This window comes from Pleurodeles waltl, chromosome 4_1 (assembly GCF_031143425.1).
Source record: "Pleurodeles waltl isolate 20211129_DDA chromosome 4_1, aPleWal1.hap1.20221129, whole genome shotgun sequence".
NCBI lineage: Eukaryota > Metazoa > Chordata > Amphibia > Caudata > Salamandridae > Pleurodeles > Pleurodeles waltl.
In genome coordinates, this window is record NC_090442.1 from 611,091,353 (window position 1) to 611,107,210 (window position 15,858).

The 15,858-nt window shown below is 43.5% G+C and overlaps 1 protein-coding gene across 1 annotated transcript; it reads right to left on the bottom strand.

Moving 5' to 3' along the window:
• Positions 1–8,557: 8,557 nt before the first annotated feature.
• LOC138288546 (interleukin-17A-like) lies at positions 8,558–13,143 on the bottom strand. Its single transcript, XM_069230071.1, has 3 exons — positions 12,945–13,143; positions 11,719–11,966; positions 8,558–9,024 (listed from the first exon to the last, which is right to left on the bottom strand). Exons 1-3 carry the CDS (start codon positions 12,975–12,977, stop codon positions 8,784–8,786), a joined length of 522 nt encoding a protein of 173 aa, XP_069086172.1. The 5' UTR covers positions 12,978–13,143; the 3' UTR covers positions 8,558–8,783.
• Positions 13,144–15,858: the final 2,715 nt, after the last annotated feature.

Genomic DNA, 15,858 nt, shown 5'->3' on the forward strand with positions numbered 1-15,858 from the left:
CTTATGATGAACTCAGATTTTAAACTCCAATTCTGAAAATACCACTTTTAGAAAGTTGACGTTTTCTTACTTGAGTCATTTGGGGCCTGCTGTCTGTCTCTGATCCTATGTCTGGGGTGAGAGACAGTTGGCCTTTGTGTATTCCTTCTAGACAGCCTCACAAAATGAGAGCTTAAGTGTGACTTGATGGGCCATCTGGGCAGGATGGGAGTGAGGAGCTGGGCACAACCTCACTTACACCTGAATAGGGTGTGTCCTGTCCACACACAAAGGCCTGTGTGCCCCCCTGTAGTGAGTCTGGTAGTGAGTCTGGAGTCAGGGCAGGAAGGACAGGACCTCTTGCACTTCAAATGCCTGTCTTTGAAGTGTCCCCCACTTCAAAGGCACCACTGGGTATAAGTACTGGACCTCAGCCAACACCAATTCAGTACACTCCTGGACCAGTGGATACTCTGCGAGGAAGAAGGACTAATGTGGTGCTGATGGACTGCCAATCTGCTGGACTGCACTCTGCTTGACTCCTGCTTTGCTGTGCCGCCTACTACCATCTGGCTGGGTGAGAAGGACTGGACCTGCATCATATGAACCCAGAACCCAGAATGTTAGACCTGACACACTGAGGTAGTGTTTCCCCAAACATTTCTGCTTTTTCACATAGGTTTAGCTGATTTTCTCTTAGTGGCCTTAGGCCTCCAGGCACTTTCCCATTGCCAGTACAGTGTGAAAATGCACCCGCTTTTCCTGCATATGTTGGGAAGTGGCACTTACCTATATGTGCGCACTTTCACTTGCTTAAACAAGAGTCCACCTCTCATAGCAGTCCTGTGTTGGTTCACTTGCAGGTTTGTTTGTGCGGTAGGACACTTATGCCCAGGGAGTGAAGAATACCCATGTGCGTTTTCACCACCTGTGAGAGCTGCTGTGTCCGTGGGTTAGTTACCATTACTCCTACCTGCAATTGTAGATTGCAGTGGAGCAGCCTCGTAATGTTTCCTATCATTGGATTCGTCCTGACAAATCCCTTCCTGTAGTAAAGGTGGTTTTGTCAATATTAACTTAGAAATGCCACTTACAGAAAGTGGGCATTTCCATGCTGTAAAACGCTTTGTGTGTCTTTTCATTCAACTTTAGTCCACACTGGAAGCTGGGGGAGCACATCTGTGCATTTCCCAGCAACAGCTATAAACCTTGGGCATGCAACTAGAATGGCAGATCTCTGCCATTTTATGACCTGGCTGGATAGATTGGAGGGAGAGGATTTGACCCTGGGCATGTCGGATCCAGATCATGGCCGAACTAAGTATTAGGATCTGTTTTCCACAGCCTCATGGCAGACAGGACTGAAAATTAGAGGGGAACCTCCCCAACTTTGAAGGCACACTACAGTATAACTACTGGTGCGACACTGCAGGAAAGTAGAGCTATGCTTGTGGGGAGACAGGACCAGAGATACTGGACTGCGTGGTGCACACTGTCAGAGGAATCTGTTGTGCACAAGAATGAATTACTGCCATTGGAAGGGACTGTACACCCTTTCTGAATAGTGGCTGGCCCGGGCAGACTGCCTGCTGCTGTGTGGCATCCCAAAGTGTGCTCTCCAAGGGTTTGTTGGCTTGCCCAAGTTCTCTGGTGGAGTTCTCAGGGACATCAAAGACCTCCCATGAGGGACCTACACCTTCTACCTGTGATACCTGGAGAGCGGTGCCCTCTTAAGTGCCCACATCGTCTGCTGGATCGCACCTGGTAGTGGCGGTGTGAGCATGAAACCAAGTATTGTGCCTGGCGACCAAATTGCCTTGTGCGGAGCCCCAAAGATACTTCCCACATTTAGGAAGTGTGGGCACGCATCATGGGGCCTCAACACACATAAGCGTCTTATTGGAGGTGAGCGGACTCACTGGTTGTGGGAGGCCCTGTGACCTGCTTCATTGATCGTGCTGCATGTATCTTGTGCGACTTCATGCTCATTGCGTGCAGTGTCTGATTCACAGGTTGTGACCCTTGGAAGTGGGGGTGTACCCATAGCAGCGCCGTATTCTACCTTGTGTGGTACTGCTGAACTTGAGCCTGTGTGTGTGTGACCAGAATTGTCTGCTGTGACTCACGTCATCACTCAGCAGACATTGTGCCTCATATACGGGGATGTACGGAATTGGTAACTCTTTGTTTGTGTGACCAGAGTTGTCTGGTGCAACAAGTCATCAAGCACCAGATGTAGCGCCCACTTTCCAGGGAGGTACGGAATTGGTAACTCTTTGTTTGTGTGACCGGGGCTGTCTGGTGCGACTCAAGTCATTGCGCACCAGACATTGTGCCTCATTTCCAGGGTGGTACGTAATTGGTAACTCTTGGTTTGTTTGATGGGAATGGTCTGGTGTGACTCAAACCATTGCACACCAGACGTTGTGCCTCATTTCCAAGGAAGTGCTGAATTGTTGCTCTGCACTGTGTGTGATCAGAACTGCCTGCTGTGACTCCTACCATCGTGCATCCAACATTGTGCCTCATTTCCAGAGAGGCTCGGGGGAGTGAGTTTGTGTTCCAAAGTGCCCGGATTGCCTGGGTGCAACTTTATTCAAAATGTGTCCTATGGGGTGTCTCCTCCTTCTAAGAGGATCCCCTACTTCATCTTTTACTCATTCATTGCTCCTTTTGATGTCTTCCAGTGTGACGGACCAACTGCCGTCTCCTCACACGGCCCAATGACTCCTTGTTATCAAGTTGTATTGATGAAACAGGCCTGGGTGGTGAGAGTAAGTGAGCGAGCTACAGAACGCCTCTGAGAGCGATTGCAAGCAGGTCCCAATACGTGCTGTGTCCCCTCTTGTGCCTTGCAGAACTAAGCAAGTGCCTGGTGGCATGGCGGGGCGACCTTTGTTTGAACTTCCCAAGGGGTGGCCTAACCTCCATTTGTCTACCGCTGCCTGCTACCTATCCCCCCACCTTTTTCTTTGGGCCCTGAATAATTGTGACTCTGGCAGGATCGGCCTAGTTTCTGAGGAGAAAAGGTTTCTTTCAACTCCAGTCTGTGGGGATGGGGTAGTTGGGGTTGGCTGTAGGGTAGAGGAGGGTTTTAGGCCACGAGGTCTGCAAGTAAAATATCTATTGACCTGCAGGATATCAGTGCACTGCATTAGGGTGCTGTGTGTCATGTGTATGTGAGTGTGTGCCATACGAACCTGCCTGATATCCATAACAACGGGAATCGGTGCTGAGTGAGTGCATGGGAGTGACTGCCTATGAATAAAAACACTGCATGGCGGTGTTGCCCTACATGTTGATTCTTGCGAAGATTGTACTAAATTTGACATTGTTTTTACCCATGCAGGGCCTGACCCGCCAGGCTATTTAAAAGTGTTAAAATTACCTATGTGTACACATTACTGCTACTATTGTGAATCGAGATGCACCCTCTAACTGTGTGGGATTGAATTAGAATAATTTATCAGGTGGATTTTTTGCTGACAATGTTTTGCACTGTATTAGGGTGTTGGGAATAAAGTAGGATTTTTCCCAAATTGTACATAGTACCGATGTAATTTTAACTCGGTTGGGCCTAGTACTGCTAGTGATATTTCCAAATGTCGTTTATGCCCAGAGATACATGATGTTCATGTTGTGTTAATTAATGTGTGCTGAATACAAACTTTATTTACATAAACCTTGTGTGAAGTCGCTTTTTTGACACTCAGCGTATATTTGTTTTGTGTGAGTGCTGTGCCAATGGTTTACACATTGCCTCGGTGATAAGCCTGACAGCTCAGTCCAAAGCTACCCAAGGGTGAGCACAGGTTATACTGTGAGTATGATCACCCATTTCTGACAGGACTGGTAGGTTCTGCCTGGCTATGGCCTCAGCCAACCAGAGCCTGCCACCTCCAACACAGAGTGACTCAAAGGCTAGATAGCTGGCCTCATGATCAGAAGTCTCAGAGACATAAAATACTTCCATCCACCCTGCTTCTGCACCTGGACTCTGCCATCTGTGAGTGTACCCTGCCAGGTGGTGCCACCCCAGTCCTGGACCCTTAGAAGTGGGCCTAAGATGCTTGCCAGCGGAACTGATGCTTCCTCTCTGCTGAGCGATGCATCCCCGAACTGATCCGACTCATCTCCTCACCTGAGTGGCACATCCTTGAGCTGGACTCACGCATCACCGCTGCTGCATAGATTGAACCCGTCACAAAAGACTTGCATTGCCACCACATCCTCGTTTCTTGGATTCAATGCATCACCTTCTGAATCACTGCTGCACAATGCTTTTTACAGTAGCCTCGATGATGATGCCGAGGCTCGGCATCGCATCTTCACTGCTCATTGGAACTGACACATCACCATAACCGCACAATGCATTCTCTACACCGGCCTTCGTATCACAAGTCCTGTTGACAGGATCTTCAACTTTGATACAACAGGCCCCATCGCAGTCGGCCTGAACTTGTGACCTTGTTCTTGTCTGGCGCATCCATATATCCCTGATAGCACTTTTTGCTACTTGCTGCTATTTTTATTTAAAACTTTGAAATTTAACCACTCCTGTTCTTCCCACTGGATTTTTGTCATTTTGGTTTTGTTTTATTTATTACATTTTGAATTATGATTCTAACTTGGTGTGAAATCTCTTTTTATGGTGTTTCACTGTCTTACTGTTTGAAGTAATGCACAAATACTTAACACATTGCTTCTAAGTTAATCCTGACTGCTGTGTGCCAAGCTACCAGAGGGTGAGCACAGGTTAATTTAGGGTTTGCCTGGACCTTGACCTGACTAGATTTGTGATTGCTGCTTGCCCAGGGCTCATACCCCAGTCAACCAGTGACCCAATTTCTAACAGTGACTTTTCCAACGCTAACACTTTAAATGAAGTTGTTTAAAAAGCAGATTTACAAAAACACTTCTTAAATTAGTCACTGAGGGGGTCATTCCGACCCTGGCGGTCATAGACCGCCAGGGCCGGGGACCGCGGATGCACCGCCAACAGGCTGGCGGTGCATCCAGGCCAATTCTGACCGCGGCGGTAAGGCCGCGGTCAGAAAAGGGAAACCGGCGGTTTCCCGCCGGTTTTCCCCTGGCCTGAGGAATCCTCCATGGCGGCGCTGCAGGCAGCGCCGCCATGGGGATTCCGACCCCCTTCCCGCCAGCCTGGTTCTGGCGGTTTTGATTGCCAGAACCTTGCTGGCGGGAACGGGTGTCGTGGGGCCCCTGGGGGCCCCTGCAGTGCCCATGCCAATGGCATGGGCACTGCAGGGGCCCCCTAACAGGGCCCCACAAAGATTTTCAGTGTCTGCTATGCAGACACTGAAAATCGCGACGGGTGCAACTGCACCCATCGCACCCTTTCCACTCCGCCGGCTCCATTCGGAGGCAGCATCCTCGTGGAAGGGGGTTTCCCGCTGGGCGGGCGGGCGGCCTTCTGGCGGTCGCCCGCCGGCCCAGCGGGAAACTCAGAATTACCGCGGCGGTCTTTTGACCGTGCAGCGGTATTCTGTCGGGGGAACTTTGGCGGGCGGCCTCCGCCGCCCGCCAAAGTCAGAATGACCCCCTGAGTGACAAATCTTTACCTCAAAACTGATATGCACTGAATATATACAGGAGCAGCAGAGCAAAGTCTATCTCCTACGAAAACAGGTAGTAATAATAATTGTATCTACCTAGGTACATCCCAACAGCTGCCTAAGTAATGCGCTTCAGCATCAAAAAGGATATAGGGGGTTATTACAACTTTGGAGGAGGTGTTAATCCGTCCCAAAAGTGACGGTAAAGTGACGGATATACCACCAGTCGTATTACGAGTCCAATATATCCTATGGAACTCGTAATACGGCTGGTGGTATATCCGTCACTTTACCGTCACTTTTGGGACGGATTAACACCTCCTCCAAAGTTGTAATAACCCCCATAGTCATTCACCTTTCTCTGAAATGCAGATCGCATTGGAATGTTGTTTTAGAAATTGACATGGTGGTTCTTAGGATAGTAAAAAGTTATTTTGGCATTTAATATATTCAGTTAATGCTCATAAAATATAACTAAGCAATATTTGACAGCACTCCTTTTTATCGAAAGTTAAAAAAAGATATAATTCTGAAACAAAAAAATATCCATAGCAGCCACAAAGCCACGTATTTTCAGAATTTATGGGTGCCAGAAGAAACAGTTTTGCTGAGACATATGCGTGTAGCTAATTCCATTAATAATGTACCATTCTCCTTCATTATAAACTCGAGTTTCCTCATCAACATGTGTCTGGTTGCAACTTGGAATCCACTGAGGCAGAAGCTCACGTGCTACTCATGGCAATGCCAATATCTATTTTCGGTACAGTGAGGCAATAGCATCCTTTCCCCTTAGGTGTGTCCTACAACCCATAGTTTTATCATGTGAAAGATTATAAAGAAATAATATTCATTTCTAGCATCGTGTATATTTCCTCCATATGCCTGATACGTGGTGACATTGTTTATTGGCGATGAAAACATTGCTTCCGTGTTTTGTTGGGCAAGTGGACTTTCTGATAGCTCAATGTTTTAAAATGGCCCAAAAATGTAAATTAAGATCCAGCTTGGATGTGAATAGGTACATTTTACATTCAGATCATTAAAGTATCTAATTAAGAAACTGTGGGGTTCATAGGTTGTCCGGTGACGCAATATATTTGGAAATCGGAGCTTTCGTCACTAATCCAAACAACCAAATTAGGGACTAGGGACTAGCACCTAATATGTTTCCATTAAATATATTGAATGAATACATTGCAAATCATGTATTTAAAACAGTGGAAACGTTACTTTATCTAGTGCTCCACCTTAAAATGGCCTGAGGAGAGGATTACATTCACTTTGCCTTGGAGCTAATTGTCCCTTTCCTAAACCAATCATACTCAATGCTTCTTTAAGAGTATGTGGCAGTTTATGGATAAAATGTAGATGCTTTTGTGACTGTCTTTTATAGGGAGTCGCTCGATGTCACAATTTTGCAAATTAGAGAATTTCGATCTGATGAACCCAAAGTAAGAAAGATGTAATTTTGAAAAAAAAAATGATGAAATGTTGAAAACCATCAGCTCAAATATTGCATCCCGGGGTATAAAAAGAAAATAAAGTACACCAAATCTTATATAAGTCAATATAAAAATACTTTAAAGTTAAAATGGAGAAATTATTGTAAACCAAACAAACGTTTTGTAATAGGTTTTAAATATTTACCTTGATCCAAACAAGATGACAAAGGGAGGATGGGAGACATCACTGACCGCTGAAGACATGCAGGGAGGGAAGCACCATGAAGAGACCAAAGGGCAAGAGGGATGGAGGAGGGGATAAAACATGTCAAGGAGAAACATTTTTTGTCAAGGGGGGCAGGTACTTGCAATATCAAACACAGTGAGCCATGAAAAAGAGGATAATGGGGGACAGAAGTGGTATCGAGAGAAATGAAAAAAAAAAATTGGGGGAAGAGATAAAAAAGGGTATTATGGCCAATGTGAAGGAAAGAAGGCTTTAAAGTGTAAACGAGTTGAAGGCATGGGAGTGGTTTTCTTCTTGTAGAAATCTAGTCCAAAAACAAGTCCATTTTGATGAAACAGGCTCATTTAACAAACATACCTTGGCCAATAAGACATTTCTTTCATTAGAATGGACACATTAATTTATATCCATCTGCTGTTTTTTTCTTGAAAGCCGTGTAGATCCACTCTTATCCTATTTACTTAACTTACCAGGGTTGACTATTATGCACAGCGTTTCTAATTTCAGTAGTTGGAGGCCACTGAGGAGAGCCCCCCCAACATCCCACTTCACCAGTTGTTCACTCAAATGGTTCTCTTTGGTGTTGGCAGATGCACGGGCGGATGCCTTATGGCCTGTCCACCCACAGCTGATTCCCATCTCTTATATGCATGTATACTGTGATCTTACCTGGATGCTATTGTTTGTGTCTTGTTATGTACTTAAAAATACCAATGAAAAAATAGTTGGTAAAAAAAGAATGGAGAACTATTTCTTATATCATTGTAAAACCTGCAAGTGAGAGGGTTGGCGAAGCATCCAGTCTTGGATTTTGTAAGCATAGTCTTTATGTTTTTACAGTACGAACATACCGGACTAGACTAAGTGCAGCATAACGTTGAAAGTAATTTCAATCTGATGCTGCTTATCGTAGGAATTCTGTCCTTTGAATCTGTTTTATTTGTTCCTTCAGTGCATATATAAAAAAAACGTCGTTCACAATTAGTAGCTTATCAAACGTTTATCTCACAAAATATTTTTAAAACTATTTACAATATCTTGTGTAGAGACTTAGTGCGACACACGTTAATTCTTTAAAAGAGTTAATAACACATAATAAACACATGTAAAGAAAAATAAATATATAAATATGTGCAAATCGTGGTCCAAAAATAGGAAGGTAACAAAACTGCTAACATTTAAAATATAAAAGTATAAAAAACAATTGCTGGACCAACCTTCTCAAACATTTTAGTTGCCAGTGACCACTAAAATGGTATCAAAAAGGAAGCTCAGCAAAGGCCCTTTAATGAGACCAGAAAATCGTCAGATATTTAGATAAAACTTTGATGCGGTCTGAGTGTTGTCAATGTCCCAGCAAGACTCACTAGAATGGATATAAGGAGCCCTCATTGACAGGTACTTGTCATTATCGAGCGTCTCTGTATCGGGTTTTTAAAACGTTGATGTTGATATTAATCACATTTTCTGTGAAAAATGACGACGGGTATTGAGCAGATCTGAGGCCGGCGCTACGGTAGAAACACCTACAGGGCCTCAGTATGAGACATAGCTGACGGCAGGCCGGACACAAGTGCATCCAAAAGTCACCCATTGCTTCTCCAGTTTGTACTTCAGGCTGCAGCCCTTCTGTTCCCGGCGCAGTACAAGGATTTGGTGCCTGATAGGAATGGAGTTTAAACGGAGGTCCTTCTGCCCCTCAGAGTCGAGGCACATGGAGTGGAGGCAGTTGGCTTGCACGATGACCTCAGGGTTTCTGTTCACATCCGTATCTACACTGCAAAGAAAGAACAATTTAAAGTTTAAAATGATGGCGCATCATGAGACTTTCCTAGCACATGTAGTAATAGCGGTGTACCTTACAGGTGTGGAGAAATATCATTCATCCTGGTCATTGGTTACTTTATGCAATAAGATTCCAGTAAGAGGCTTGTGGTGGTCCTTGCTTCCCTGTTTCCTTTACTCATTTAGAAACTTCCTCCTTTCTTCTTGCTTCTTCATTTGTCATTTTACCTTCTGCCTGTCGCCCCCTCCTTGCCACCCCTCTTTACTTTAGCCTACCGTTTTCATCGCTCTTTTGCTCTTTCCCACATTGCCTGCCTCTGTATTCCCGTCCTAATTTATAATCCTGTTTATGTATTCATTCCACCTTTGTTGCTTCCTTGGTCCTCTATTACCTTCCTGTCTTCCCTTTTTATAGTGTACCACAAATGAATGGTATTTTGTGACCACCATATCTGGCCCCGTTTTCACTGTTTCATCCCCCCCACCGCAGGTGCCCATTGGGAACAAATTATGAGCTATGATCGTCTTTTTCACTTGTTCCCCAAGTTCACCCTTGTTCTACAGCTGGTATTACAGTCCTGTGTTTTATTCAAGAGAGTATATACTTTTACAAATGTTTAATCCCCCATTAGCTAGAGTGGGTTACATTACCTCATTCGAGGTGCTGTTTAACACAAATAATTGTCTCGAAGACCTCAAGCTGTGTCACAGTGATGATACAACAGCTCCTCACAAAGAAAGAACCCATTTCCAGGAATGAGACCATTACATGGGATGGTCGCTTTTCTGTGGTTGTAGGTTTCTGGCTACTGCTACTGAAGGCTTCTCAGCCAAGCAAGCACAGATCCCAGCACTTTTTCATGAGTACACCTCCGCAGCCGCATTACTCCATTTTGCCAGAATATTGGTCGTCTTTCTAAAGGACTAGTGAAACCCAGAGTTAAAGAGTTAAAGAGTTAGGAGGTTTAGCTAAGATGTTAGGTGTCTTTCACCCTTAACTATTTTAAGATTAGCCTACATAGGCAAGTGGCATTACAATGTGTTGGTTGTTCGTCGCCCTATGTGATATCTTTCCTTTGTTTTTTTGCTTTAATCCTTCGTTTCAGGGTGCATGTTCTGACATACAGACTCACTCAGAAAACCTAGTAGGCAATTTAATCAGAAACCTCATTTGACAAATTACGGGTTTTATTAATAAACTTGGCTTACTCTACTTGTACACATTCAGCCACCTCAAAGAATTACAAAGGCACTCAAGTTAGGGTTATCAGTTTGTGAAAGCTGAGCTGGCAGATGATTGATGCATGACTACACACTGGCAGTGGTGGCCACCAGATTGGCTCAGCAAGTAGGATCTGTTGTCTCCATGTCATGGAGTGGAGTATCACTTCACTAGTCTGAGAAAAAGAGGCATTTTAGGTGACATAAATGTTTTAAATAATAATATTATCGGCATATTTGCTGAACATCAACTCCCCCCATCCAGCGAAATCATTATTCTTTCTAAAATATACTGTGAATACCCAACGTACAAAACATACATTGTAGTATTTAAAAATTATAGTGCAGCATGTGATTTTATGGAAAGACAATCGACCCATTTTTTAAATTTCTTTCCAAAGAACTTTCCACAATTTCTAACAAGGGAATTCAGTGAAGAAGGTTTGTGGGCACTTCAATGCGTTTTTTCATTAAAAAACTTACTTTGATGCTGTAAGATATACTGATGCAGACACAAATTCTTAAGACTCGCTGTTTATAACGAAGAAAAGGTAAATCTATCAGGTCTGCTTTGTGCTCCATTGTTGAAACAACAGTTACTTTATGCTCAACCATACCGCCGCTTTATGCTGCACGTGTATCTGACATGATTCCTATTTTTAGATCCTTACAAGCACCAGACCCAGAAGTGACTGCAATCATTATGCATAAGCAAGAATCAAACGGGTAGGTTGCTTCCTTACTCTTGTATTCAGTTTCCTCATCACGTCAGTGGGAACAAAACAAGAGTGGCATGGGAGATGACCAAGGTTCTGGCCTTTGGTATACCTCCTTATCCTCTGTATGTGGGAAAATATCACAACTGTCATGGAGCTGAATGTTTATCGTGTATCCACAAATGCTTTTCCTATTCATTCAGGGGATCCCTTGGGCCTCGACCTCTTCCACTGGTTAAATGCTGATCTCCTGGTAGTCCTAGCCCTAGTCTTGCCCCTTCCCTCCCTCTACCCATTCAGCCTCCCTGTCACTGCCTGTCCTCTCATTCCTAATTCATTTCTTTACTGTATACTTTTGAAGCTGTTTCCCAAGAGTACTTAGTGAATCATAAATAAACAAATCGATACATTTATCGCCATGGGATGATTAGATTTCACCACTTAAAGATATATGAAAATTCATGCAGCAAAATGGAGCAGATGCCACCTGTATCGGAGCCCCCGACTATTTCAGAAAGAGTTTAGTATAACATAAATAATGAAATCACACTGGCAAATCATTGTTGGGTCTTTCAACATGTTTATCGTTAACAGCAGCTCGGATGTGGCTCCAATATATATATATCCGCCCAAGCTGCCTTTACCAATTTTTAAACACATACAATTACAATTAATGAATTCTTAGCTAATGTATTCCTCAAAAGAAGTACACATTGGCCCTATTTGGACAAGGCGTATCATATCAGTACCTGGAGTCCCAAGGTGTGAGCGATCGGCTACTAATGTCTGTCAGCATCCTGTCTCCGGCAGCAACATCGATGGCCCGGAGGTCAATTCTCGCGCTGTGAGGGAACCTGACACTCCCGTTACCAGGACACCTCTCTCCATTCTTCGCTGCCAAGTCTTTTTCTGGATGATTTTCGTGAGACAACTCTTGGCCAAGAGGTTCAGTCGGAATTAAAATTGCTGAGGAACAAAGTGCCAGAAGAGAGAAGGCCTGTAAAAGTAAACGGGGAAATAAAAATGTTAAAGGAATAAAGTGGCAATCTTTGGTCAAGTACGATTTGGCCGAATATCGTGTACTATAATTTTACAAATATTATTTTGGGAAAGAATGATACAGCATTTGAATTGTCTGGGAAAGGGTTTTCCTTATTCTGTGGCAGCTGTCACTTAATGCTGTGTGATAAAAAGCTAGGCTTATGCTAAAAAGACTTCATGAAGCATGCCTTTCAGTGTCACGTCAGCGCTCATGGACACCATGCACAAATATCTGCCTCCCACCAAGGACATCCATTCTGCAGCATTGTACCTTATCAGTAGAAGCCTCTTCTAAGAAACCGTATGTAGCATCGTCTTAAAGTGAAAACGTCTTCAATAAAGAACAGTTTTGAAAGGACTGCAAATGTTTACTCGTTCACTGCGTATTAAATACACGCTCAGTGCGTCAACACAACCCTCCTCAACTTACTCACTTCTTGCTAAAACATATAACACGAAGATTTGTCATTTTTTCTAGTTTTGCATTCAGATATTCATAACTTATCACCAGCAGAGTACAGATATAGAAAGAGTTGATTGGAAAAGGCCTCAATTCTATCGCATTTGGCCATATTAATTACAGACACTGCTGTGGCCCGACCTGCAAAGAGCCCTAACATTCCACCACTGCAGGTCATCTTTGTCTGCCAGCACAGAAACCGAAGGAAACGTAACAGCAGCCTGGCTTCCACGTGGATGTGACTATTCTGGGCCTGACCGGATGTGCACCTCAAAGAAAGTAAATTTGCGGTAGAAAGTTTTTGCCAAAGATCACACCTTTGTTAAGTGGCCTAACTAGTAGTCGATTAAAGAATTTCGAAACCTACGGTATAGGTATGGTATGGTATACATGGTATACGTTTATGCTGAAAGCAGTTTATTATTTTGCTATTTCATAGAAGTCAAATGGTTTTTACAACTAGGAGTTTCTTACCACAATTGCGCATGCTGAGGTCTTGAAAGTCATTCTGGTCTGCTGGTTTTCTTTCCAGTGGGCCTTTCTCGGTCGTGAGTCTGGGAGTCTCTGCTTTGGGAACACTCCTTAAGCCGATTTATAGGACTTCTCGGGGCTCTCGGGCTTTCCATAGTGGAGTACATCTTGGTTCACCTGCTTCCAGCTGACTTTCCCCCAGTTTTACTCGTACTGGCCCTGGGTCTTCTTTTCCTTCAGGGGAGTTTTTTTTTCTACCAGTGGAGAGACGGGGATGCGTAAATGAGGACAGAGTAACTCCTACTGCCTGCTCGCCTGGATAACCTGGCGACAACACACAAAAGGAACTTTACCCGTTCTTTCCTTGTACAGAGTGATTTATGATTTTGCACTACCATCCACCCCAAGGCCGCGAGGAGCTTCTCTTTCTTATCAAATTATGTTTACCGTTGCAGCACGTGCACACAGGTGCAGCTTGGCATTTCCATGGCTGCTTCCGCATCCGCCCTCAATGACGTCATCTTATCCCTCGGTCTAAGGGGCCCAGAGAAGCAGCTCGCCAAAGCACAATCCTGTCTCACTTTGGGTTAATATCACAGTGTTTTGGGAGAGTTTTGAGCTTTGTCCAGTCACAGTTTTGACTCATAAAAAGCAGATTGTTAATGTGCCTGCTACTGTGCTACAAAGCACATCATTTAACATTCAGATTGAAGATTTTATTTTATTTACATAGGTAAGTGGGTGACTGCTTATGACACTGAGATTATTTGTTACTTCAAGTTCATAAGTTGCAATCATTCCAGCGTGGCACATTGATGTATTTACCAGCATCAAGGAGCTGCATGCAAACTGTAAGTCATGGGTTTTGATCTTTATTATGATTTTTCTCAATCTATTGCTATTATAAGAATGCAAACAAGGGTTCCATTAAGAAGTAATAACGTGTTATTAGTACAAAGAACCACAATCAGCGCATTAGGTTTTATTGGCTGACTTTGTTTCGCTTGTCACGTCACTCTCAACATGTAATGGCTACATCTACGGACAGTTAGTGATTCCTACACCTTATAAGTTATAACCCTGAGTATCTTATGGAACATTTCTTGTGCTTTGAGGCACACACATGATTTATTGTACCACAGTTTGTGATGTAAAGTGCTCTCACACCTTACACTGGGATGTCTACAGCTGTTAAAGGCATTTCAAAAGTAAATGCCATTTACATCAATATTTGTGTAATTATTCATACAGACAGATAAATCTGGCATTCTTACAGTGCAAGCACATCTCTTAAGTAGGGGGTTGAACAAAGTTAAACACCTGCCTAAAAAATCATGGATTTTATTAGGTACTAGTGAAGTGATAAAATGCAGTGTCTTTGTTTTCTTCTCTTGCTTTGGCATCTAGGTGTTAGGCTCCCATAGCTCCCATCCATTATTACACTCAAACAAAAGGAGGACTGATACCCCTTTAAAGCAGGCCTTTGTTTGGGCCAAGCTGGAAGTGTAGTTAAGAAAGCCCCCTCACCACATGTACACTGCTGCTCCAATGGAATGCAAACAACTTGCGAGTGCTGCTATGTCTACATGTTAAGTGAAACAGTTTTGTCAGGGAAGGTCTTTCTTGCGATATTACTGTTTCTTTTGGGTTCATCCTCCTGTTCACAGCTTATAAAAGTGACAGAAATTGTGACATTTACAATAACTAGAACCATTTTGGGTATCTTTTCATCCAAATATCTCTATTTGGTCTCTCAAATATAAAGATATAATGTTTTTGTTTACTGTGAAGTTCAGGTTAGTTAGTGCAATGTCGCAGTTTTTATATTTGACTGGAGAAACACCAAACCGTAGCAAGCAGAATGTGACAATAATGTACAACGTCCTATGTAAAACTGCTCTGCTGCTGTTGCATTGTACGGTGTATAAATAGCGTTAGTGACACAGCATGCTCTGGCTAAATACATTCTGAGCAGTGAAGGTGAAACCTCACTACTAATAATGTAACGCCAGCTGCATTATGGTAGCAGCAGTAAACAGGACAAAGGCATTTAGGAACTAGTACTTCTTTATCTCGTTTGACACTACTGCAAACAAAAGGAACACCCTGTGGTAGCTAAGTGCTTATCCATTCTCTTTATGTTTAGCTTCTCAACCTGTTAGGCATGACATCGCAATCATTGAATTGCAAAGCTGCTTAGCTGGGACCACTGCTCCCCTGCACCGGTCCAATACGGCAGTGGCTATTCCATCAGAAGCATTTGCACATTTTTATTACATTCTTTCTGCTGCATCTCCTCTGGTGGCCCTTTTGGTAGCAGTGTTTGCCAAGCTGATTGCAAAATTGACAAGACTCCAAATTTAGAAGAACATTTCCAGATTGCAGTTGAATAATCCAAGGACATACACAGCTCCACCACTGTCTTAAAAGATGAGGATCAGCTTCAACCCATGCTCTGCTCACTGGTGATAGATGGACCCACGATGCTCAAGGTGAAATGACTGCCTGAACCTATTTAGTAAGTACTAACCAGAAGGGTCCCTTGGCATACTGGTTATAGCGCATCTACTGGCACTCCCCTGTGTGGAGTTGGATGGGGAGCGCTCTACGCCAGTTATTTACCTTGATGTTGCAACATTTCATCTACATTCATCTCAATTCTGTTACTTTGAATTGTGTGAGATTATCCTCTCAAACAAGGAGACAAAAAGGTAGGCAAAGTGTCTGTTGTAGTTTCAAAATAGTGTTTTACTACACAGGGGATAAAAAGTTCTTGCTTATCCTGACGTAGCAATCTAATTATTCTGCAGACTAGAGCTAGATTATTAAAGTTCTCCTTCTCTCAGTTAACTTTTTTCTTTCTTAGAACATGTTCATGCAGTACACAGAATGACTGGTGAGAGTAAAAGAGGAATTT